Source organism: Ovis canadensis, chromosome 9, assembly GCF_042477335.2.
Source record: "Ovis canadensis isolate MfBH-ARS-UI-01 breed Bighorn chromosome 9, ARS-UI_OviCan_v2, whole genome shotgun sequence".
Taxonomy (NCBI): Eukaryota; Metazoa; Chordata; class Mammalia; order Artiodactyla; family Bovidae; genus Ovis; species Ovis canadensis.
In genome coordinates, this window is record NC_091253.1 from 15,602,047 (window position 1) to 15,628,198 (window position 26,152).

A 26,152-nucleotide genomic window follows, 5' to 3' on the forward strand; every position below is an offset into this window, starting at 1 on the left:
CTTCTTTGTTGACAACCAGGGGCTGTTTTTAGCTTTTAGAGTCTGCTCATATTGCTTGGCTTTCGGTACTATTCCTTCATCTTCAAAGTCAGCTATGGCAAGTTGAGTCCTTATTACCTTGCATCTCTCTGACCATAGCTAACAAAGGCTTTCCAGTTTTAATGGTTCGTGTGAATTGGACCGACTCACATAATTTAGGATATTTGCCCCATCTCAGCGTTCTTACCCTTAATCACATCTGCAAATTCCCTTCTGACCTATAATATATTCAAATTATGGGGGCTAGGATGTGAGCATCCTGGTGGGGGCACATTGTCTTTACCATACAGGGGGTGATAATACACGCAGTCCAGGGACTGAATCTGGCTTGCTACCTACTTTGGTAAATCATATTTTGTTGTAACAGAACCACACCCATTTTTACATACTGTCTACGGTTGCTGTCACACTACAATAGTATAACTGAGTAGATATGACAAGGACCATTATAACTCATATGCCCAAAATGCCTGACTCAACTGAAAGTGTTTGCTCCCACAATAGCATAATTAGTCTAAACCATTTTGAAGAAAAACAATGTTGTATTATGAATAAAAATAAACTGAATTTGAGATGTAATTGGGAAGAATGCTTATTCAGGTTTAGGAGTTTAGGATATAACCAAAAAACTGTAGCTAGAGAATAATTTCTATCTCAACTTTAGCCGCTGGCAGAACCATCAATCTGCCTGTCTAGTTAGCATTTCAAGACTCTCCCATTAAAACTACCAAGAGTTTTGAGCAGGCAAAACATCAGAAATCTCTTCCAACTGGACACAAGCTAGGGTAGAAAAGTAACTTAAAAAGTAAAGGGATACAAATATCCCTCTGTGGAAATTACAATTGCATAGACTGAACACATTCTTTAAGCTTTGCCAAGTGATTTGTAATTCCTTGGATTGTTATTGACCTGTGCTATTCATGAAAATACCCACTAATGAATGTGGGGATTTCTCTTTATTGTTTCTCATGCTTCCTAATGGTAAAAAGCATATTCATCACAGTTTTCCATTGTGTTTTCCACTATGATTTACAAAGCCATGGTTCATGACTAATTTTAGTTTATAAACATGAAACAAACTCCCTAATTTGTTAGGTAGATCCTATTCGTATACAAGCAAATATGGCAAAGAAAATAAAACCTACAAGCCCAATTCCCATGAGATCATTTGTAAATATGATCAATTTGAGAACTACAAATACACCCAGTAGATTTTTCTTAATACTGAAGGATAGCAGGTTCACCCTACCTAGACCATGAGAGCTGTTATTCAGGGAAAAAAAGAAAAGGAAAGAGAAAAATTGACTGCAGAAACTGAAGTCTAGTGTGGGCCAATCTATCCCTCTACCAGAAATGGAACTCTATTAAGACATTTTGTTTGGAAAAAGGGAACTGCAGGTTAGCAAAGATGATAGAGCACAAGATAACTAAAATTCTTCTAACTCATCTTTAAAGATAAGGATGTTATATATCTTGGAAAGTCAGCAGGCCCAGATCAGTCAGAACCAAGGCATCTTAGTGGTGGGTGTATGTGTGTGTGTGTGTGTTTCCTTATGTGTGTGCTTACAGACCCACTCGACTCCCCTAATTTAGGTCCCAATAATTACTTTAATAACTGTATTAACTTTCCTTGCACATTATAGAGTCTAACAATACTTAAGTAATATAACATGGAAAACAAAATTACTTTTCTCAGAAAAGCAAATTTGGTATTTCTAATAATCAAGCAATTTCTGTGTGCAAGTGCTAAAGACCACAGAACGGGACTCTGCAAATTATAATAATAAAGTCATGAGCCTAGAAAACTGAACTAAAAATAGTATCTTACTCTTTAATGACTTATGAGCTGGTTAAAACTGCAAATGGCTTTGCTGAATACAGTATGGAATTTCAAGATTCTATGTTCTATTAGCTAGTCCTACCAGTTCCCAAGGGTCTCATTATATATAACATGCTTTAAATGCTATTTGTTAAAAAGCCTGTTGTTGTTTTTTTTTAAAGAACACATTTTTTTTTTAAACAAACAATAACAGGCTTTTTCCTAGACTCATTAGAACTATTAATTTTCATTCTTCCTTTTCCTGCACATGGTATATGCAACAGATAAAATTTTAAGTCATTATTCTCTTCTGAGCTTAGTAAAGTGCAGCAGATACATTTGCTATAAGAAAACAGGCGAAAGTAGACAGTGTTGATATTAGCAAGATGTCATATTTGAAACAGGTCAACTTTGAAGGCAATACCAGTGATAATATATCTGTGTCAATATAGTTATAATGAAATTTGTGTTTGTTGTAATCACTTTAACTTTCATGTTTGAGATACATCTTTTCTTCACATTTTAGTGAAGAATACTTTATGCTAGCTTAGGCTCTTTTGACTATCTCTTCAACGAAAATAAAATAAAGTCAGAACATACTTTATAAGACATTCAATAAACCAGTCACATATTCCTTCCCTCAGTGAACAATAAAGTCTTTAAGACAGTCTCATCTGCATGGTGAGTATAAATACAGCAGGCACAGAGACTTCAAGCAGTAGAGAGTGAAGAGGTGTGTGAGGGAGGGATTTATAAAGTGGAGGAAAGACAAGCGATGAAGCAGCAAGAGCGTCTCCACCACGTGGCCTGGAGTCAGGTGGCCTCCGAGGACCCGCACAGGTGGGTGCTGCTCTGACCAGGGCACGCCTCGAGGCATTTCTTCTCCAGAGTAAACTTCTCTTCTTCTCCCTCAGGCCCTCTATGTAACAGACTTGTCTATATTATCTCAGATCCAGGTCTTTGGTGCTGGGATAGTATTGTTTTGGGAATCTAGTCAACTCACTCAAAATACTGACAGAACCAATTCTCAGTGACTTGGTAATCAGCTCATCATGCTTATACTCTGACTCACTGCCACTCCAGAATCTAGCTAGGGCTTCATAAAATGTATTGACCATATACTCTAGTTTCCATACGTAGAAAATAAATTTTTAGATGTGCTGTATCTCTTTGAAATTGAATTGACAAAATAGGCTGCCAGAAAAGTGTGACTCAAAGCTTAAATATGTTCATTTCAAACAGTTCTATTCAATTGAAATAATGAGACTGTTTTATCAACACTATTTTAATCTTTCTTCAATTTATGAGAAAAATACCATTTAATTAACATGTTCTTTGAATTCTCAATAGTGATTTAATCTTTATTTAGGAAAGTTTTGTGAATGCTCATTTAGAGAAGTGTTTTCTCCCTAAGAAACAGAGAGCAATGCAGGCAATTAATATCTCTTAATATTCTTCACCAATGCTTATAACTCAATAGACATTACCATGATAAAAATATATATACAAACAAATATGTAAACAAATATTTTATAATACATGTGGAACAAGCAAAGAAACAATTTCCTTATTCAAAAGTAATGTCAAAAGTATCTCTTAGTTTTCAATTCAGTAGTGATATTAGAGCCATTATAAGTTATGAAAAAGTACATATAATAGAAAAAAGACACATTGTCAAAGTTAGACAGAACCAGTATGGACACATTTTGGCAAAAGTGGGAAAAGACCTGATAGTTAAAATATTAATCATAATGTTTAAAATCAGTGCTGAGAGATGTGAGGTTTACATTAAACCTCACAAACCAGAACAGCTAAACCTAAGACGCCAGAACAGCTTTTTAAAAACTAGTTTATAGGAAAGATGATTGTCATTTTTTAATAAAATGTACCTGAGTTCTTTAATATCAGAAATTATAAAATACTGGGAAAAGTACAGGTTTTATAACTAAAGGATGTGGGAATAAATTCCACTATGTCATTCACTTTGGGAAAATGACAATCACTTTGTGCTTTCATTAACTGTGTGTACCCACACAGGGTGCAGTACCCTCTGGGTGCTGGGGTGTGTAAAAGCCAAGTTCATAGAAAATTTGCAAGGAGTAATTAAAAAAGAGAACTATGTATGTGCAACATTGGAGATGGTCTTACTTGAACACAGGCATTATAAAAGCATAATTAAGAAAGCCTTAATAGGAATCATCTTCTTTGCCCTTTAAATCAATGAGTTAGGTATCTGAGGTGAATGTATAAAGGATAAGTATATGGTTTAAATTTCCGTATATGGCCTAAACAAGGTCTGAAGAATTTCATTTGCAGTTGGATGAGTTCTTATCATTCTGGATGGAAGATTTGGATTTTGATCACTGCAACACCCAGGTAGTTACAAGGAGCCTCCTCTGATCCTGAGTGTAGAACTTTAAAAAGCCACTCCACCCACTCTCCAACCCTGGGGTCCCCTGCAGGACAACAGTCCCCTTTGCATTATGTCTGCAGCTTCTGTTGCTGCAGGCATCTTACATGGTAGTCTTCCTCAGCAGGTGGCGAGATTGGTTCCCACCTTGACATCCCCCACTGCCTAGCTTAGAGCCCAATAAAGATGTAGGAACTAACAAACTATTAAGTACTATATTGGAGAAACTGAGAGTCCTATTATGAACAAAAACATAGGATAATGTCATCTTGTTTCTACATAACACATATCTTCATAACAGATAAACTCATTTGCAACTCTGAAGTGTTTAGAAAATGTGTTCTGGTCTTATTTGTCAACAGAATGACTAGTAACCTTTTTAAAAGGTCAATTCTATAAGAAACTCAAAGCTAAATGAATGATACTTACATTAGCCAAATGAGCTAGCTCTATCTCCAGGAATGAATCCGTTGTTTTGGGTTCAGGCCTTATGGTGACCACAATGATTTTGGAATTGACAACAGTATAATTTCTGAAACAGAATAATTATGATTAAAAGGAGAAAGGATTGAAAAGGAATATTAATTTGTATCTCAGTACATGTTATGACAACACTTTTAATAAATGTATCTAGGCAAAGACATAGAAACTGCACAAACAGATTTAAAACACGATCCTGAAGTAGTATTCATGGAAAGATATAATTGACTTCTTGTTATAAATATACCCTACCTGGAACTAGAAAGCTTTAGAGGGAAAAAGCTATTGGTGACTGTTACCAGTTTAAATGCAGGAAAGATAGAAAAGCAATAGCGCTGACAAGCTTTCGATTACTTAAAGCTGATTCACCTGTGAGATAGATGCATTGTGAATTCAAACCTTCAGGCAATCTTTAAAGGAATATAATCCATTTATCTCAAGGTGGACTTAACAGTTTTGCTATCCAGGAAGCCAGATACTTTTCTTGCAAAGTGCAGTCTTGGCATTTTTTTTAAACTTTTTCAAAATTCATTAAGATGAATGACTGGTAAGTAGTGTAGAATGAAAACAAGTAGAATTTAAATATCAATAAATGTTGCTAATTACTGACCATCATTCATTTCAACAAAATAGATTTTCAAGCCACTTCTTTATCTCAATATGCTAGATAGAAGGAACACATTTGCATTTTGAAATATCTCACCAATATAGTTCACTCACAAAGAAGTTTTCAAAATAATTATAAGCTACAAAAAAATACCTATAAGTATATAAACTTATAAAACTGAACCAGATGTTTCTTGCACATGTTTTTATCCAACAGGTATAAAGTGTTTTACACCTTCTATTATATAGAAATTTAAAGATTTTATTGTATTTGAGCTATTTGAAGATGTATACATTCCTTCCTTCTTGATTCGAAATAAAGCACCTGTTCTTCGATAGCTCATTTACTATTCTGGGGAACTCATAATAGGTATCAAGACAAACTCACTTAATTTTTCCATTTTTTTTTTGTTGTTTAAGGCAATATTTATAGTTAATAAAATTAATCAGTTTTAAGTCAGTAGTCAAAAGCTTTCGGTAATTGTACCAGCAAATCCAGACAACCCTCCAGTTTCCTTAAGACTCTTTATATTTGATCCTTTTTCATCTTCATGGTTCCAGGAAACCACAGACAGGTTGTCACTATAATTATGCCTTTTGAGAATTTCATTTAAATAAAATCATACAGTACATACACATGTGTGTTTGATTTAATTCACACACCATAATGCTTCTGAGATGCATCCATCCTGTTTCTCTTTATAGCTAAGTAGCATTTCATGACATGCAATTTCTGATCTACTCATCATTTCAATGAGCAGCATTTAGGATGCTTCTGATTTTTAGTTTTTATGATTTTGAGTAGCTATTCCATATTTGCCTATTATGAATAACTGGTACGCATACATTCTAGATGACACATATTTTCACATGTCTTGAGTATGATTAGAATTGCTTGCTCATGTGGTAAAAGCATGTTTAATTTTTTAAGTTACTGCCATATGGTTATCTAAAATGTCTGTATCATCAAAGTCATATAATTCCAATATTGTAGAATCATGTTGAACCTCAAATTCTTTGTGAAAATCATTTCTCTAATGAGATAATCTTTGCCACAAGATTTAACCAGAAAAAAATACCAAGTATACTACACTTATCGCTCAGTCATGTCCGACTCTTCGTGACCCCATGGACTGTAGACTACCAGGCTCCTCCCTCCATGGGATGTTCCAGGCAAGAGTACTGGAGTGGGTTGCCATTTCCTTCTCCAGGGGTTATTTAGTAGCAGAGAGACTATAAACAAATTCTGAGTGGGATAATATTTTAACCCATCTCTCATGTATTTAGCAATGTCAAATAACAAAATTCTTAAACACTCAGGAAGCTTCATTGTATCCAGTCTAACAACAAAGTGAAAAAAAAAAGTAACTTGTTTTTAATATTTTTTAGAGGAGTGTGTTTGCAAACAAAGAAGGGTGGTTCATTGTTATTTATTTCATTTAATATTAATGAGTCAACTGAAGATAAGATACATTGAGAAGGATATAGAAGTAAGCTCTAAAGGCCAAACTTCCTTTGCAAACTGACTTTTTCCTGTTTTTCCATGAGCAGAAGTGATCAGGGGACCAAATGCGAGTTGATGCTAGATGATTAATTATATTAGCAGATCTGACATGATTCCCAGAAATAATATATACATATATATATATATATCATCATACGTGTGTGTGTGTGTGTATAAAACGTTGGAGTTGGGGAAAATGTTCATGTGTTACCACCAAAAAGAAAAAAAATAATAAAATAAAATATGGAGATTTCTCCCACAGGACAGTCCTAGGACACAGACACAAGTTTCCTTCTCAGGAATGAATATATTTCAGTTCAGGGAGTTTACCGGAAACAAAACTATTTACACATTACTCAAATTCAGTCTACTCCTTTATTCTGGTCTTATTTATAATCCTGTTTTCCTGCTATAAAGAAAACCAAAATATTATAAAATGTTAATTTTAACAACTTGAATTTAATTTTAACAACTTTAATCAATTAAATTTAATTTTAACAAATTTAATTTAATCAATTAAATTGATATTATACAGAAACTGTATTATTTTAGAAGATGTATAAGTGAATAATTTATTGGAATATATAGATGTGAGGATTCCAAATAGGAATTTATACTTTGTTAAGATATTTATGAAGTTATTTTTGTATTTGGGCTTGTGGAGATTTTAGCCTTAGGAAACTGGGCTGTGGAGAACCAAGTGGCTTAGATAAGCCACTTTCTGTAGGGTATTTAGTCTGTTGCTCAATTGGCCTGGTGGAGACCGTTTCTAGAAGATTAATTCCACCTTATGGCTTTTGGTAAGTATGTGTGTATATGTTAGGGTTAACTTATACACAGAGTACATCAAGAGAAACGCTGGGCTGGATGAAGCACAAGCTGGACTCAAGATTGCCGGGAGAAATATCAATAACCTCAGATATGCAGATGACACCACCCTTATGGCAGAAAGTGACGAAGAACTAAAAAGCCTCTTGATGAAAGTGAAAGAGGAGAGTGAAAAGTTTCGCTTAAAGCTCAACATTCAGAAAACTAAGATCATGGCATCTGGTCCCATCACTTCATAGCAAACAGATGGGGAAACAGTGGAAACAGTGGCTGACTTTACTTTCTTGGGCTCCAAAATCACTGCAGATGGTGACTGCAGTCATGAAATTAAAAGACACTTGCTCCTTGGAAGGAAAGTTATGACCAACCTAGACAGCATATTAAAAAGCAGAGACACTACTTTGTTAACAAAGGTCCGTCTAGTCAAGGCTATGGATTTTCCAGTAGTCATGTATGGCTGTGAGAGGTGGACTATAAAGAAAGTTGAACACCAAAGAATTGATGCTTTTGAACTGCGGTGTTGAAGAAGACTCTTGAGAGTCCCTTGAACTGCAAGGAGATCCAACCAGTCCATCCTAAAGGAGATCAGTCCTGGGTTTTCATTGGAAGGACTGATGCTGAACCTGAAATTCCAATACTTTGGCCACCTGATGTGAAGAGCTGACTCATTTGAAAAGACTCTGATGCTAGGAAAGATTGAGGGTAGGAGGAGAAGGGGATGACAGGGGATGAGATGGTTGGATGACATCACCAACTCAATGGACATGAGTTTGAGTAAACTCTGGGAGTTGGCGATGGACAGGGAGGCCTGGTGTGCTGCGGTTCATGGGGTCGCAAAGAGTTGGACATGACTGAACAGCTGAACTAAACTGTGTATGTGTAGCAGGGAGAGAAATTGTGTATTCACATGGGTAATAACTTTATTTAGAATACATTTGGGAAGGGATATGCATTAATGTATTTATGCAGTTGGATGTTCTTATCACACTTATGTGAGTACCCCCTTCACTTTGTGTCACTAATAGTTAAGAGCTCTATCACAGTATCCACTAATACTATGCATGTCTCCTTCCATAAGATTTTAGTTCAAGGAGGACAATATTAGTATCCAGCATTTATTTATCCTGAGTACACTACATTAGGCATATTTTAGTGATAACACATATTTGAAAGACACTGATAATATACCAAAAAATATTAAACTTTTGACTAAGTTTTAAAATATGTCAGTATCACAGTATCCAAATATTTAGTGAAGGAAAAGCAAGCAAATACACATTATACATTAGTTTCTTTTAAAAAATATGCAGTGTACAAAATTACTTTAATTTATTTCATCAACTTATTCTAATTTGCATAAGTGAATAGCTGGCTCCTTGTGTGTCACGTCAGACTTTGTGATCTACTAATGCTTCCTGGCTGGGTTCACATTTGTATTCACTGCTAGAAAAGCAGATCTTACAGCTAAATGGATTTCGTGACTAAGGTAATAAAGTTCTTTCTTGTCCTTGAGATTTGTGCTAGTCAGAGCCTAAAACATTTTAAAATGTGTAGAGTTCTTTATTCAAAGAAGGCTCAAGTTATTCTTCACATTATTAAAAAGGCTTAAAGTGCATAGAGTACATGAACCATATCTTAAAGAGAGTAAAAATGTGAGGACAAAATGCAATGCAGCTCTTTACAAGAGACTCACTTTAGGTATAAGGTCATAGACAGGCTGAAAGTTAAAGATGTAAAATGATACTCCTTAGACACGGTAACCAACAGAGAGCAAGAATGGATATATTTCTATCGACAAAACAGACTTAAAGGAAAAACTATAGTAAGAGACAAAGAAAACATTAGTTAAGATAAAAGGGTCAATTCACCAGGAGGATATATAACAATTATAACATATGTACCTAAAAAGAAGTTCTCACACTGTTGTAAAAGTTCTAGGGTCCAAAACAGATTCCCCAACCTGAGGATCTGGCAAAGGGACTGAGAACCCCCAGGGAAACTTGACTTTGGAGGCCAGTGGAATTTGATTACAGAACTCCCACAGGACTGGGGAAACAGACTCTTGGAGAGCACAAACAAAACCTGTGCACCAGGACCAAGGAGAAAGGAGCAGTGACCCCACAAGAGACAGAGCCAGACTTGCCTGTGAGCATGTCTCTGGTGGAGGCGTGGGCTGACAGTGGCCTGCCATAGGGTCAGGGGCACTGAATACGACAGTCCTGGGGGTTGTGGGGGAGTGCTGGCATAAATCCTTTTGAAGGAGGTCACCTACTATAGTTTGGTCTCAGGCCTAACTTCCAGGAGGGAACACAGCCCTGCCTATCAACAGAAAATTGGACTAAAGATTTCCTGAGCGTGCCTCCCCCGCCCCAGATCAGAGCAAGACCCAGATTACCCAATAGCAAGTCCCCCCATCAGGAAGTTTCCACAAGCCTCTTAACCCTCAGAGGGCAGACAGAATGAAAACCACAGTCACAGAAAAGTAACCAAACTGATCACATCAATCACGTCGTGTCTAACTCAAAGCAACTATGAGCCATGCTGTGTAGGGCCACCCAAAATGAACAGGTCATGGTGGAGAGTTCTGACAAAGCACAGTCCACTAAAGAATGGAATGCCAAACCACTTCAGTATTCTTCCCTTGAGAACCCCATGAACAGTATTGATAGGTAGTTAGAACAGGAAAAAGGAGTCCAAAATGGTGGTAGCTAAAAGACACAGGGAAAGCATGTGAAAAAGGAACAAAAGAAAATCCATTGACTGGAATGAGAAACTCAGATGAAACAAACACACCCCCTTCCTGGCTAACCCTAATTTGCATAGAGCAAGAGAAGGGGAAGGGAAAACAAACTTATAAAAGAGGGAGCCAAGTCAGGTTGAGGCCTCTCCTTTGGGGGTGACTCACCCTCACGCCTTGGGGGCGTACTATCCTTTGTTTGCCAAATAAAGCTCTGAGCTGTAAAAAAGCTGTAACACTGGTCCACCATTTCAAATCTTTGTTGCAGTGCAACAGAACCGAGGAAATTTAACCACTCACCCAACAATATGAAAAGGCAAAAGGATATGACACTGAAAGAGGAACTCCCCAGGTCAGTAGGTGCCTAATATGCTACTGGAGAAGAGTGGAGAAATAACACCAGAAAGAATGAAGAAACAGAGCCAAAGCAAAACACCACCCAGTTGTCGATGTGACTGGTGATGGAAGTAAAGTCTGATGCTGTAAAGAACAATATTGCATAAGAACGTGGAATGTTAGGTCCATGAGTCAGGGTAAATTGGAAGTGGTCAAACAGGAGATGACAAGTGTGAACATTGACATTTTAGGAATCAGTGAACTAAAATGGACCAGAATGGGTGAATTTAATTCAGATGAAAACTAAATCTACTACGGTGGGCAAGAAGCCTTTAGAAGAAATGGAGTGACCCTCATAGTCAACAAAAGAGTCCGAAAGGCAGTACTTGGGTGCTGTCTCAAAAATAACAGAATGATCTCTGTTTCCAAGGCAAACCATTCAACATCACAGTGATACAGGCTATGCCCAAAACAATAAAGTCAAAGAAGATGAAGTTCAATGGTTCTATGAAGACCTATAAGACCTTCTACAACTAACACTGAAAAAAGATGTCCTTTTCATCATAGGGGATTGGAATGCAAAACTAGGAAGTCAAGAGACACCTGGAGTAACAGGTAACTTTGGTGTTGGAGTATGAAATGAAGCAGGCCAAAGGCTAACAGAGTTTTACCAAGAGAACACTCTGGTCATAGAAAACACCCTCTTCCAACAACACAAGAGAAAACGACACATGGACATCACCAGATGGTCAATACTGAAATCAGATTGATTATATTCTTTGCAGCTGAGGGTGGAGAGGTTCTATACAGTCAGCAAAAATAAGACAGGGAGCTGACTGTGGCTCAGATCATGAACTCCTTATTGCAAAATTCAGACTTCAATTGAAGAAAGTAGGGAAAACAACTAGACCATTCAGGCATAACCTAAATCAAATCCCTTACAATTATACAGTGTAAGTGACAAATAGATTCAATGGATTAGATCTGATAGACAGAACTATGGATGGATGTTCATAACACTGTACAGGAGGCTGTGATCAAAACCATTCCCAACAAAAAGAAACAAAAAAAGACAAAACGGCTGTTTGAGGAGGCCTTACAAAGTGCTGAGTAAAGAAGAAGGGCAAAAGGAAAAGGAGAAAAGGAAATATATACCCATTTGAATGCAGAGTTCCACAGAACAGCAGGAGCGGTAAGAAAGCCTTCCTCAGTAATCAATGCAAAGAAATAGAGAAAAAAATAGAATGGGAAAGATGAGAGATCCCTTCAAATAAATTAGAGATACCAAGGGAACATTTCATGCAAAGATGGACACAATAAAGCACAGAAATGGTATGGACCTAACAGAAGCAGAAGATATTAAGAGGTAGCAAGAATACACAGAACTATACAAAAAAGACCTTAATGACCCAGATTTCCATTTTAGTGTAATCACTCACCTAGAGCCACACATACTGGAATGTGAATCAAGTGGGCCTTAGAAAGCATCACTACAAACAAAGCTAGTGGAGGTGATAGAATTAAAGCTGAGCTTTTTCAGTTCTAAAAGATGATGCTGTGAAAGGGCTGTACTCAATATGCCAGCAAATCTGGAAAACTCAGCAGTTGCCACAGAACGGGAAAAAAGCAGTTTTCATTCCAATCCCAAAGAAAGGCAATGCCAAAGAATCTTTATACTCCTGCACAATTGCACTCATCTCACATGCTAGCAAAGTAATGCTCAAAATTCTCCAAGCCAGGCTTCAACAGCATGTGAACCAAGAACTTCCAGATACTCAAGATAGATTTACAAAAGGCAGAGGAGTCAGAGATCAAATTGCCAACATCCATTGTATCACAGGAAAACAACAACAACAACAACAACAAAAACAAAAACACACACACACACAAAACAAGAGAATTCCAGAAAAACATCAACTTCTGTTCTACTGACTACACCAAAACCTTTGACTGTGTGGATCACAACAAACTGTGGAAAATTCTTAAACAGATGGGAATACCAGACCACCTTACCCACCTCCTGGGAAATCTTTATGCAGGTCAAGAAGCAATAGTTAGAACCACATATGAAACAATGGATTGGTTCAAAATTGGGAAAGGAGTATGTCAAGTCTGTATATTATCACCCTGCTTATTTAACTTATATGCAGAGTACATCATGAGAAATGTCAGGCTGGATAAATCACAAGCTAGAATCAAGATTGCCAGGAGAAATATCATAACCTCAGATATGCAGATGACACTATACTTTTGGCAGAAAGTGAAGAGGAATTAATGAGCCTCTTGATGAAAGTGAAAGAGGAGGGTGAACATTATCCTTAATGGTGAAAAATTGAAAGCATTTCCCCTAAAGTCAGGAACAAGACAAGGGTGCCCACTTTAACTGCTACTATTCAACATAGTTCTGGAAGTTTTGGCCACAGCAATCAGAGCAGAAAAAGAAATAAAAGGAATCCAAATTGGAAAAGAAGAAGTAAAACTCTCATTGTTTGCAGATGACATGATCCTCTACATAGAAAACCCTAAAGACTTAACCAGAAAATTACTAGAGCTTACAATGAATATAGTAAAGTTGCAGGATATAAAATCAACACACAGAAATCCCTTGCATTCCTATACACTAATAATGAGAAAGTAGAAAAAGAAATTAAGGAAACAATTCCATTCACCATTGCAACAAAAAGAATAAAATACTTAGGAATATATCTACCTAAAGACCTATATATAGAAAACTATAAAACACTGATGAAAGAAACCAAAGAGGACACTAATAGATGGAGAAATATACCATGTTCATGGATCAGAAGAATCAATATAGTGAAAGTGAGTATACTACCCAAAGCAATTTACAAATTCAATGCAATCCTTATCAAGCTACCAGCGATATTTTTCACAGAACGAGAACAAATAATTTCAAGATTTCTATGGAAATACAAAAAACCTTGAATAGCCAAAGCAATCTTGAGAAAGAAGAATGGAACTAGAGGAATCAACTTGCCTGACTTCAGGCTCTACTACAAAGCCACAGTCATCAAGACAGTATGGTACTGGCACAAAGACAGAAATATAGATCAATGGAACAAAATAGAAAGCCCAGAGATAAATCCACGCAAATATGGACACCTTATCTTTGACAAAGGAGGCAAGAATATACAATGGATTAAAGACAATCTCTTTAACAAGTGGTGCTGGGAAAACTGGTCAACCACTTGTAAAAGAATGAAGCTAGAACACTTTCTAACACCATACACAAAAATAAACTCAAAATGGATTAAAGATCTAAATGTAACACCAGAAACTATAAAAATCCTAGAGGAGAACATAATCAAAACCCTCTCCGACATAAATCACAGCAGGATCCTCTATGATCCACCTCCCAGAATTCTGGAAATAAAAGAAAAAATAAACAAGTGGGATCTAATTAAAATTAAAAGCTTCTGCACAACAAAGGAAAGTATAAGCAAGGTGAAAACACAGCCTTCTGAATGGGAGAAAATAATAGCAAATGAAGCAACTGACAAACAACTAATCTCAAAAATATACAAGTAACTTATGCAGCTCAATTCCAGAAAAATAAACGACCCAATCAAAAAATGGGCCAAAGAACTATATAGACATTTCTCCAAAGAAGACATATGGATGGCTAACAAACACATGAAAAGATGCTCAACATCACTCATTATCAGACAAATGCAAATCAAAACCACACTGAGGTACCACTTCACACCAGTCAGAATGGCTGTGATCCAAAAGTCTACAAGCAATAAATGCTGGAGAGGGTGTGGAGAAAAGAGAACCCTCCTACACTGTTGGTGGGAATGCAAACTAGTACAGCCACTATGGAGAACAGTGTGCAAATTCCTTAAAAAACTGGAAATAGAATTGCCTTATGACCTAGCAAGCTCACTGATGGGCATACACACCGAGGAAAACAGAATTGAAAGAGACACGTGTTCCCCAATGTTCATTGCAGCACTGTTTATACTAGCCAGGACATGGAAACAACCTAGATGTCCATCAGCAGATGAATGGGTAAGAAAGCTGTGGTAGAGATACACAATGGAGTATTACTCAGCTGTTAAAAAGAATACATTTGAATCAGTTTTAATGAGGTGGATGAAAGTGGAGCCTATTATACAGAGTGAAGTAAGCCAGAAAAAAAAAACACCAATACAGTATACTAACACATATATATGGAATTTAGAAAGACGGTAATGATAACCCTGTATGCGAGACAGCAAAAGAGACACAGATGTTTAGAATGGACTTTTGGACTCTGTGGGAGAGGGAGAGGGTGGGATGATTTGGGAGAATGGCATTGAAACACGTATACTATCATGTAAGAAATGAATCGCCAGACTATGTTCGATACAGGATACAGGATGCTTGGGGCTGGTGCACGAGGATGATCCAGAGAGATGATATGGGGTGGGAGGGGGGTTCAGGATTGGGAACTCATGTACACCCGTGGCTGATTCATGTCAATGTATGGCAAAACCAATACAGTACTGTAAAGCAAAATAAAGTAAAAATTAAAAAAAAATACACTGAACATTCAGAAAACCAAGATCATGGCATCTGGTCCCATCATTTTAATGGAAAATAGATGGGGAAACAATGGAAAGAGTGAAAGACTTTATTTTCTTGGGTTTCAAAATCAATGTGGATAGTGACTGCAGCTGTGAAATTGAAAGATGCTTGCTCCTTGGAAGAAAAGTTATGACAAACCTAGACAGCATATTAAAAAGCAGAGACATTATTTGGCCCACAAAAGTCCATACAGTCAAAGCTATGATTTTCCAGTAGTTATGTATGGATGTGAGAGCTGGACAATAAAAAAGGCTGAGCAAAGAAGTATTGATGCCTTCCAACTGTGGTGCTGGAGAAGACTATTAAGAGTCCCTTGGAAAGCAGGAGATCAAACCAGTCCATCCTAAAGGAAATTGGTCCTAAATATTCATTGGAAGGACTGATACTGAAACTGAAGCTCCAATACTTTAGCCACCTGATGCAAAGAGCTGACTGATTAGAAAACACCCTGATGCTGAGAAAGATTGAGGGCAGGTGGAGAAGGACGACAGAGGAAGAGATAGTCGTATGGCATCACCAACTCAATGGACATGAGTCTGAGCAAGTTCTGAGATGGTGAAGGAAAAGGAAGCCTGGAGTGCTGCAGTCCATGGGATTGCACAGTAGGACATGACTGAGTGACCGTACAACAACAATAATTGAAAGAACAAAAACTACATGATCATCTCAACTGACGCAGAAAATTCAGTTGAAAATTTCAATATTGTATCATGATAAAAACCTGGAAATAGAACTGCCATATGACCCAGCAATCCCATGCTGGGCATACACACCAAGGAAACCAGAATTGAAACAGACACGTGTACCCTAATGTTCATCACAGCACTGTTTATAATAGCCAGGACATGGAAGCAATCTTGATGTCTCTTGGCAGACAAATACATAAGAAAGCTGTGGTACATATACACAATGGAGTATTACTCAGCTAGTAGAAAGAATGCATTTGAATCAGTTCTAATGAGGTGGATGAAACTGGAGCCTATTATACAGAATGAAGTAAGTTAGAAAGAAAAACACCAATGCAGTATATTAATGCATATATATGGAATTTAGAAAGATGGTAATGATGACCCTATATGTGAGACAGCAAAAGAGACACAGATGTATAGAACAGTCTTTTGTACTCTGTCGGAGAAGGCAAGAGTGAGATGATTTGAGAGAATAGCATTGAAACATGTATATTATCATATGTGAAACAGATGGCCAGTCCAGGTTCAATGGATGATACAGGGTGCTCGGGGCTGGTGCACTGGGATGACCCAGAGGGATGGGATGGGGTGGGAGATGGGAGGGGGCTTCAGCTTGGGGAACACATGTACACCCATGGCTGATTCATATCAATATATGGCAAAACCACTACAGTACTGTAAAGTAATTAGTCTCTAATTAAGGTAAACTAATTAATTTAATAAAAAAATTAAAAATTAAAAAAATAGAAATGAAAATCAATGTAAACCTTAAAAAAAATTTCACCCATTAGGTTTAGAAGGAATGTAGCTCAACATAATAAAGGCCATTTGAAAAGCCCTGAAATTAAAAGACACTTACTCCTTGGAAGAGAAGTTATGACTAACCTATATAGCATATTGAAAAGCAGAGACATTACTTTGCCAAAAAAAGTCCATCTAGTCAAGGCTATGGTTTTTCCTGTGGTCATGTATGGATGCAATAGTTGGACTTGAAGAAAGCTAAGCGCCAAAGAATTGATGCTTTTGAAATGTGGTGTTGGAGAAGACTCTTGAGAGTCCCTTGGACTGCAAGGAGATCCAACCAGTCCATTCTGAAGGAGATCAGCCCTGGGATTTCTTTGGAAGGAATGATGCTAAAGCTGAAACTCCAGTACTTTGGCCACCTCGTGCGAAGAGTTGACTCATTGGCAAAGACTCTGATGCTGGGAGGGATTGGAGGCAGAGGGAAAAGGGGATGACAGAGGATGAGATGGCTGGATGGCATCACTGACTCAATGGACATGAGCTTGAGTGAACTCCGGGAGATGGTAATGAACAAGGAGGCCTGGCGTGATGCGATTCATGGGGTCTCAAAGAGTCAGACACAACTGAGTGACTGAACTGAACTGAACTGAAAAGGAAATTAGGAAAGCAATCACATTTGAAACAGCATCAAAGAGAATAAAATATTCAGGAATAAACTTAACCAAGGAAGTGAATAATTGTGTGCTGAAAACCAAAAAACATTGCTGAAAGAAATCAAAGACGATAGGAATAAATGGAAACACATCCTGTGTTCATGAACAGAAAGACATAATATTGTTAAAATTTCCATAATACCCAAAGCAATCCACAGATCAAGGCAACCCATTTCAAAATCCTAATGACCTTTTTGCAGAAATAGAAAAAAAATTATAAAATTCATATGGAATCTGAAAAGATTCTGAATAGTCAAAACAATCTTTAGAAAGAATATGAAAGCTGGAGGTACTATACTTCTTGATTTTAAAACATGTTACAAGGTTATAATAAGTCAAAACAGTATGGCACTGGCATAAAGATGGATAACAGAACATACAAACATCAGTTGAATAGAATAGAGAGTCTAGAAATAAACCTTCACATATATGGTCTAATTATTCTTGACAAGGTTCACCATAAAATTTGAAACAATAAAACTCCGAGATTAAAACATAGGAGAGCTTTATGACATTGAATTTAGCAGTGATTTCTGATATGACACCAAAAGTACAGGCAGTAAAAGTTAAAATAGACATATGATACTACACCAGACTTAAAAATAGTATAGTAAAGGAAATAATTGTCAGAGTGAAAAGTCAAGTATGTAATAAGACAGAATATTTATAAGCTATATATGTGATAAATGATTATTATTGAGAATATATAAATAAATTCTAAAGTGAAAACAAAGAATAAGACTGAGAAATGGACAAGAGATTTAATTATCTCTATGAAGGTGATATGTGAAAGGTCAATAAGTATATGCAAAGATACTCAACCGTCACTAATTATCATGGAAAGGCAAATCAAAATCACAAGGAAATATCACTTAACATCCATTAGGATGGCCACTGTCAACAAAACAGAAAATCATAAGTGGTGAGTAGGTTGTGGAGAAATTGGAAGCCTTCTGCACTGTAGGTGAGAATGCGAAATGGTGTAGCTGCTATGCAAAACGGTACACAGATTCTTCAAAATTCAAAAGTTTACCATATGATCTAGAAATCCCACTCCTAGTTATATATCCTAAAAAACTGAAAACAGGATCCTGAATAGATATTGATACACCCATGTTCACTGCAGTACTATTCACAGTAGCCAAGAGGTGGAGGCAACCCAAATGTCTATTGACAGATGACTGGATAAAGAAAGTAAGTTAATACAAATGATGGAACATTATCCAGCCTTAAAAAAGAAGGAAATTCTGTCCTATTTTACAACATGGATAAGCTTTGAGGGCATCATACCAAGTGAAATAAGCCAGTAACAAAAAGACAGATACTGTATAATTTCACTTATACAAGGTTATCTAAAATAGTCAGATTTTCAGAAGCAGAAGGTAGAATGGTGGTTTTAGGGGTTAGGAGGTGGAGGTAAAAAGGGAGTTGCTGTTTAAGAAATACGCAAAGTGAAAAGATTCTAGAAATCTGTTGCACAATAGGTATCACAGAGTCAACACTACTATTCTGTACACTTTACAGTGGTTAAGATGGCAAATGTTATGTGTTTTTTACTACATTTTGGGCTTTCCAGGTGACATTAGCAGTAAAGAACTCGCCTGCCAGTGCAGGATATATAAGAGAGGTAGATTCGATCCTGGGTCGGGAAGATCCCCTGGAGGAGGGAATGGCAAGCCACTCCAGTATTCTCGCCTGGAGAATCCTATGGACAGAGGAACCTAGTGGGCTATAGCCTATCGGGTCACAAAGAGTCAGACATGACTGAAGTGGTTAGCACTAAAAAAATGTAATGCAGTGTTACAAAACAAGTATCAGTAGAAGGGATTGTGGAACGAATCGTGCAAATAACGTATAGCCAGATAAGATACAGTAAAAAGGAGTTAATTAAATAGTAAACATATTAAAACTACTGTAGCCTCTTTCTATTTTTAAAAGTATAGTTCGTGCAGCTTCTAACCTGAAAGCTTTCATAATTGTTTTAAATGAGCTTTTCAATTAAAATAAAACCAAAATAAAATAGGTGATTTCATAAATTCCAGGAATGAAGACTGCATCAAAATCATTAAGCTAAATACATTTACTTTAAAAAAAATTGTTTTATATTGAAGTATAGCTGATTTACAGTGTTGTGTTAGATCAGGTATACAGCATATCCATTCAGTTATACATATAAATACACCAATTAATTTTCAGATTCTTTTCCCATATAGATTAGTGCAGAGTACATTGTATATCTTCCTGCGTTATATAGTAGGTCCTTGCTGATTATTTACTTTATATGACATAGTGTGTATATCTTAATCCCAAACTCCTAATTTATTTCTCTTCCCCTTTGCTCTTTGGTTACTATAAATTTGTTTTCTATGTCTGTAAGTCTGTTTCTGTTTTCTAAATAAGTTCATCCCTATCACTTTTTTATATTCCAAATATATGTGATATCATATGATATTTGTCTGACTTATTTTCCTTAGTGTGATAGCCTCACTTATGCTTAATACTAAAATCAGCTGATGACTGCTAAAATTAGTTGGGCTAACTTAGAACTTGGAAAACAAATGACAATTTCAAGTTAGGTAACACCTAGATCCACAATGAAGCTAAGGGATCAGAGGTTTAAATTAACTTTAAAACAGTGTGCCCAAATTAAACTCATTAAAAAAATAATATACTGACTTTGTAATATTACACTGTTTATAGTATTAGTCATACAAATTTGTTACCCCATGGATAATTTTAATTTCTAATGTCCTCACCATTAGATATTATAAAAAGATACAGACTATTACAAAACTATAATATTTCACTGCAAACTCAGAATGAAGAGACAAAGTTCAAAATCTGGTCCTCAAACTGAAGAAAACATGTTCTTGGTGCAACTCAGTATTTCAGATCGATTACGTTCAAGATGTATTGGTATAAATGTGATTATGTTTTTGTTTTTCTATTATTTACAATATTTTCTGGTTCATTGCTATTCCTGTTTGCTTTTAATTCCTATAATATTAGGAACTCAAATGGGCTCTATTTCCTAAATATGAAAAAAGTTAGCATCATTTATCTTTTATTATGTTGTTGTACTTGACAGCAAATTTATGTGATTTTGCATTATTGAATTTTTTTTTCCTTTTTGAAAAAATAGTTTTCATGTTACTGGCTAATGAAAATGTTAGTTTGTTTTTGGTTTATCCATATTTTTCCTAGCACTTTAATACTATAGTGTAATTTGCATATAATTTTAATTAGGTCCTTTATAATGAATGTTAATAGCTTCGTTTATGCACATTTTTCCTTTTTTTTTTTAAAGCAGGACTACATCTTCCATCTGGAGGAGGACATGGCAACCCATTCCAGTATTCTCGCCTGGAAAATCCCATGGATAGAGGAGCCTGGTGGGCTATATAGTCTGTGGGGTCACAAGGAGTCAGACATGACTGAGCGACTAACCACAGCACAGCACATCTATACATCCTACAAGGAAAAGTACACATTACTCCCATACTCAAAAGTATTGTAATTTTCCTATATAGCTGGAACTTGGCTTTATTAAATGAATTAGAAAATGGGTTGATTACAACTGTTTCTTGAACTCTTTGGCTTGAATATATGCTTGGATATACTTTTCTTCCTTAGAGATAATTTCTATTAGATAATCAAGCATTTTTATAGGCTCCTGGATTTACCAAATTGTCCTACTAAAATGTACTGCAGTTAAACCCTCAACAGGGTAAGAACTCACCAGGCTGTGGGTGGTTATTAGTTCCCTAATGTGCACAGAGCCTGTGTGGGTGCTCTCAGCACCCCCAAAGGACGCCCGACCTTTGCTGGTCAGCTTTCAGCGATCAGTTTCAAAAGCGGCCATGAGGGGTAGGAAGAGTCCGGCCCTTGGTGTCAATAGCCTTGGCTAGGGCCACCAAATTGACCCCTAGCACTTTGAAGTACCCATGCTCGGCTACCTCCCCCTAGGCCTTTCAAGTTTTTCTGCAGAAGATACACATGTATCCAAAGGAATGCAGAAGTCTGTACTACTCAAAGAAATAGATATGTGAGCATCCAGAGGCAGCAAGACAGTGAAAGATAATGGTTTTGGAAAACCAAAGACTTGAGATGGATTAGAACCCACCCACCTTCAGGACATAACATCTTGGGCTCAGTTCTCCTGTTGGCAGAATCAGATTCTGACAGAACTAACCTTTACAGGGCCGGTGACACTGGCTCTATGCTTTTTACTGTGAGATATTATTCTGAAGAATACAATTGGGAGGCTGAGAATAGCCCTTACTTAGTTTGGACTTGAGTAGAGCACATTTCCTTTGGATAAAGTCACAATCTGAATCCACTTAATTGTAAAAGGAAAAACAATCCAACAGTAAAATTGAGGTTCAGTTTGAAGCAGAGTTGAAGGCATATTATAGGGCAAGAGAAGAAAAACAAATATCTAAATTCAAGAGTCAACATTCAAAGTTATTGTTGTTTTTATATTTAGGGAAAATTCTAAATGATATCTATTCAAAACATTATCAAGTTCTTCTTGGTCTGCACCAGGGCAATTATGCAAAGTATTATTTTAAAAATATTGTATTAAAATACAAAATTCCTGGAGAATTTTTGTCAGCAAGCCTGACATTATTCTGTGTATGGGAAACTTGGCTCCAAAATATTCAACAGATAGTTATTAGTAAAATGATCATAGAAGAAAATGTGTCATGAATATCTGGTAAATAATAACTAAACATATAGAATAAATTGGTGTATTTTTCATGTTGAATAAGAAGATATGTCTTTTTCTATTGGATTCAGATCAAACAGTCAAATTTTACATTGAAGCAACAAAATATATGTATTTTATTCCTTTGTTCCTAAAATATTTTCATAGTATAAAAAGAAGGCAAAAAGGCAAAGAATTGATGCCTTCAAACTGTGGTGTGGGAGAAGACTCCTGAAAGTCCCTTGAACTGCAAAGAGATCAAACAAGTCAATCTTAAGGGAGATCAACCCTGAATACTCTTTGGAAGGACTCATGCTGAAACTGAAGCTCCAATATTTTGGTGCAAACAGCCGACTCATTGGATGCAAACAGCTGACTCATTGGAAAAGACCCTGCTGTTGGAAAAAGTTCAGGGTAGAAGGAGAAGCAGGCATCAGAGGATGAGATGGCTGGATGGCATCAGTGATGCAATGGACATGAACTTGAGCAAACTCTGGGAGATGGTGAGGGACAGGGAAGCCTGGTGTGCTGCAGTCCATGGGGTCACAAAGACTTGGGACACGACTGGGTGACTAAACAACAACATAAACACTAAACTTCTTTGTATCTCAATTTTTTTTAAACTGGCTTTTTATATAGAATATTTTATCATATAAGACAATAATTCCAGTAAGCATTTCTTGTGCATTTATTATTTATAACAATAAATATAATGCACTGTTCTGGGAGTTCTAAGAATAGAGGAGATTTTAAAGAATTAAGACACTTGGGTGAGGAGGGATGCTGCAGAGGGAATATTTGTCGGGTGACTATATAACAAAGGCATCACTCTTGTCTTCTGAAAGGCTGCTTCTACCCACTAGACTTTCTGAAACAATTTTTTGGAAAGAAAACAAAGAAAACAAAACTGAGATTGCTTGGTGGTTTCATCATTGTACAGTGTGAAAGGGAAGAAAATGAGGAGGAAATGCTAATATTTCACCTTTCAAACAGTGCTTAAACAAACTTTTTATCCTAAGTATTCTATGGTCATTATTTCTAATGAATCTAAAGGTGAATATCGTCTTCCTATAGTCGTTTACCTAATTACTTTATTCTTAGGAAGTATAAGTGGGTGTGCATAGTCACAATTCTTATATAAAGGTTATTAAGAACTTCAAATGAATGTGCCAGAACATTAAAATTCTACAATTTTACTGAAATAAAGACAAGGAATTTTTGAAGTTGAAAAGAACCTTTGAGTTCAACTGCACGATTTACACACAGACAGTCAGTGACTTGCCCAGAGGCTAATCTGAATCTCTGTCACCGGTCGTACCAGTGGAGTACAGTTCTGGACTTTTTCAGTTTATGCATTAAAGTGCCCACAATGTTGCCATTAATCCTCCCACAAGTGACCACTGCTTCTGTTATGATGTATAAAATTGTTGAAAGTTTTTATTTTACAAAAAGGCCCATATCCCTAGATAAATTTCCAATTCCCTTCACTCTATGAATTTATGAAACTTAGACTAATCTGACTTTGTGTAGGTGAGCAAGTTCTATGGTGTTATGCAAAATAAGATCAACCATAATGCAACTCTGTTTAACATGTAGCAGTGAAACTAATTCACAGGCTAAAGCATTACACAGAGTATTTCATTTGCATTCACTATGTCCCTCTGCAGCAAACAGAATGAATGTTGCACATAAAGGTGCTTCTATTTTAAAGTTGAACTGAAGCAGATGATGACCGAGTGACTGAAAAGCTTATAAATTTCTTGTTATGTTCAATTGAAATTAAAACCCAAATCATCTGATTTTGAGTTAGTGCCTAATCTAGAATTCTTGCAAGATTAGCTTTATACTAACAAACTGCCAATGGAAATAAGAGGCTAACTTTGAGTATCTTTTAACTTTCTCCTCAAATAAATATCATACACAGAGATAGAGGCAGTGTAACTATAAATTAGTTTTAGCTGCGAGTAACTGTACAGATCAATGTGTTTTAATAAAACCCATGGAAAAGCTGAAAGTGAAAGAATTAGCTTTGAAAAGGTATTAGTAGAACCAAATGAACCACAAACCTATTTAAATTTAGGAAGCCCAATTTCCATCCAGAGAAGAACAGAGTTAAAGAAAGCTAGATTTCTGAGTTGTCTCTGTGGAGATGACTTATGACTCCCCTTGGATGACACGCCAACTCTGTCAATTTGCTCCACATAGATTTTCTCCAAATAATCTTGAACAGTGACTGCAACTGTTGTTTCTTTCTTGAGAGGTCTTTTCCTACTGGACTGAACTCTAATTGTTTTTATTTATTAGCCCACTTGTTATACCCCTGGTATAATGTACACATCAATTTGCAGTCTCTCCCCTCGAAAAATAGCGCTTTACTCACAGGAAAGTGAGGAAGCGCTCACAGCCCTGGGGCTGTATTTAACTAAAATACAGTTTTGTCTCAGTTCTCCACTTCGAGCTCTGGTGGAGGAAACAAGTCTTCAAGAGTGAGGACAGCATCATCCAGACAGATGGACACCTTGCTTTCTGTGTGCGTGAGTGCTCAGTAGTTCAGTCCTGTCACACTCTGCGACCCCATGGACTGTAGCCCGCCAGGCTCCTCTGTCCATGGGATTCTCCAGGCAACAGTACTGGAGTGGGTTGCCGTGCCCTCCTCCAGGGGATCTTCCTCACCCAGGGACTGAGCCCACGTCTCTTGCATCTCCTACATAGCAGGCAAATTCTTTACCACTGCACCACCTGGGGAGCCCATGTTTTTGTTTCTTTCTTTTTTTTTTTTTTTTTCTGTGAAAGTGAAGTGAAAGTGAAATTCGTTCAGGTGTGTCCGACTCTTTGCGACTCTATGGACTATACAGTCCATGGGACTCTCCAGGCCAGAATACCAGAGTGGGTAGCCTTTCCCTTCTCCAGGGGATCTTCCCAACCCAGGGACTGAACCCAGGTCTCTCTCATTGCAGGCAGATTCTTTACAAGCTGAACCACAAGAGCAGCCCAAGAACACAAGAGTGGGTAGCCTATCCCTTCGCCATCGGATCTTCCAGACCCAGGAATCAAACCAGGGTCTCCTGCATGGCAGGCAGACTCTTTACCGATCTGGTAAACCAGTTAAGACAGCAGAGCAAATAAATTAATGTTGGTAGAATTACTATTTGTAATTGTTTCTTTCTAACGTCTGGGAGGAAAGAAATCAATGTATTTCTTCCAAAATTACTCCTCTAATTGAACAGCAGCATTTTTTCTTACTGTAACTGTCATTGGATATTTATTTAGAAGCAGATTGAGATCTTGTGACGATGAACAAAACGTGTGTTCTCAGCCATCATGACACTGCTTTAATTTCATGTCATGCTGGTGAACGGTAACATTAAGTACAAATAAAGCAAGAAGACAGATTAATTTTAAAATGATCCATTCTATTATAGAGCCTTGAGGTTTTCTTTTTCTTACTTTGTTTCCCTCAGTCAAGGCAAGGCAGAATTACAGGGCTATAATCAGGAACCAAAATTATCTTTCCTACTTATTTTGCAGTGCCATGATATGCTAATAAGCTGTTCATTAAATTGGTATTTTCTATTTCATCTAAGAAGAGCCCTTTGTATTACCAAAGCTTGTTTGAGTATTTTCATAGAAGGAGCTATAATCACATTTTTGGAATAATTTACAGAGATTACAACAGCTTATTACTTTGTAGCTTACCTCAGAGTGGGCAAAATTAGATCTAAGTTTTTGTACAGGACTGCTCCAAGAACAAAGACCGATGATTCATCTAATTCTAGAAAGAATAAAATTTAAACATATTAGCAGAACAGCAAGAAAAATACTATGTCCTATAAAACTTTTAATCTCCTAGTTACAAGGGGATTCCAGTATTTATCGATGCAAAGCCAGGAATGGCATTGAAATATATATAATATCATATAAGAAATGAATTGCCAGATTAGGTTCGATG

The 26,152-nt window shown here is 36.7% G+C and overlaps 1 protein-coding gene across 1 annotated transcript in view; it reads right to left on the reverse strand.

Moving 5' to 3' along the window:
* The window catches only part of ADGRB3 (adhesion G protein-coupled receptor B3), an 898,087-nt gene that overhangs the window by 387,347 nt on the left and 484,588 nt on the right, over nt 1-26,152 (reverse strand). Inside the window, exons 15-16 of the mRNA XM_069599501.1 lie at nt 25,900-25,975; nt 4,698-4,800 (exon numbers count right to left, since the gene is read on the reverse strand). Of these exons, the coding sequence (XP_069455602.1) occupies nt 4,698-4,800; nt 25,900-25,975 (179 nt within the window). The remainder of the gene's footprint in view (nt 1-4,697; nt 4,801-25,899; nt 25,976-26,152) is intronic.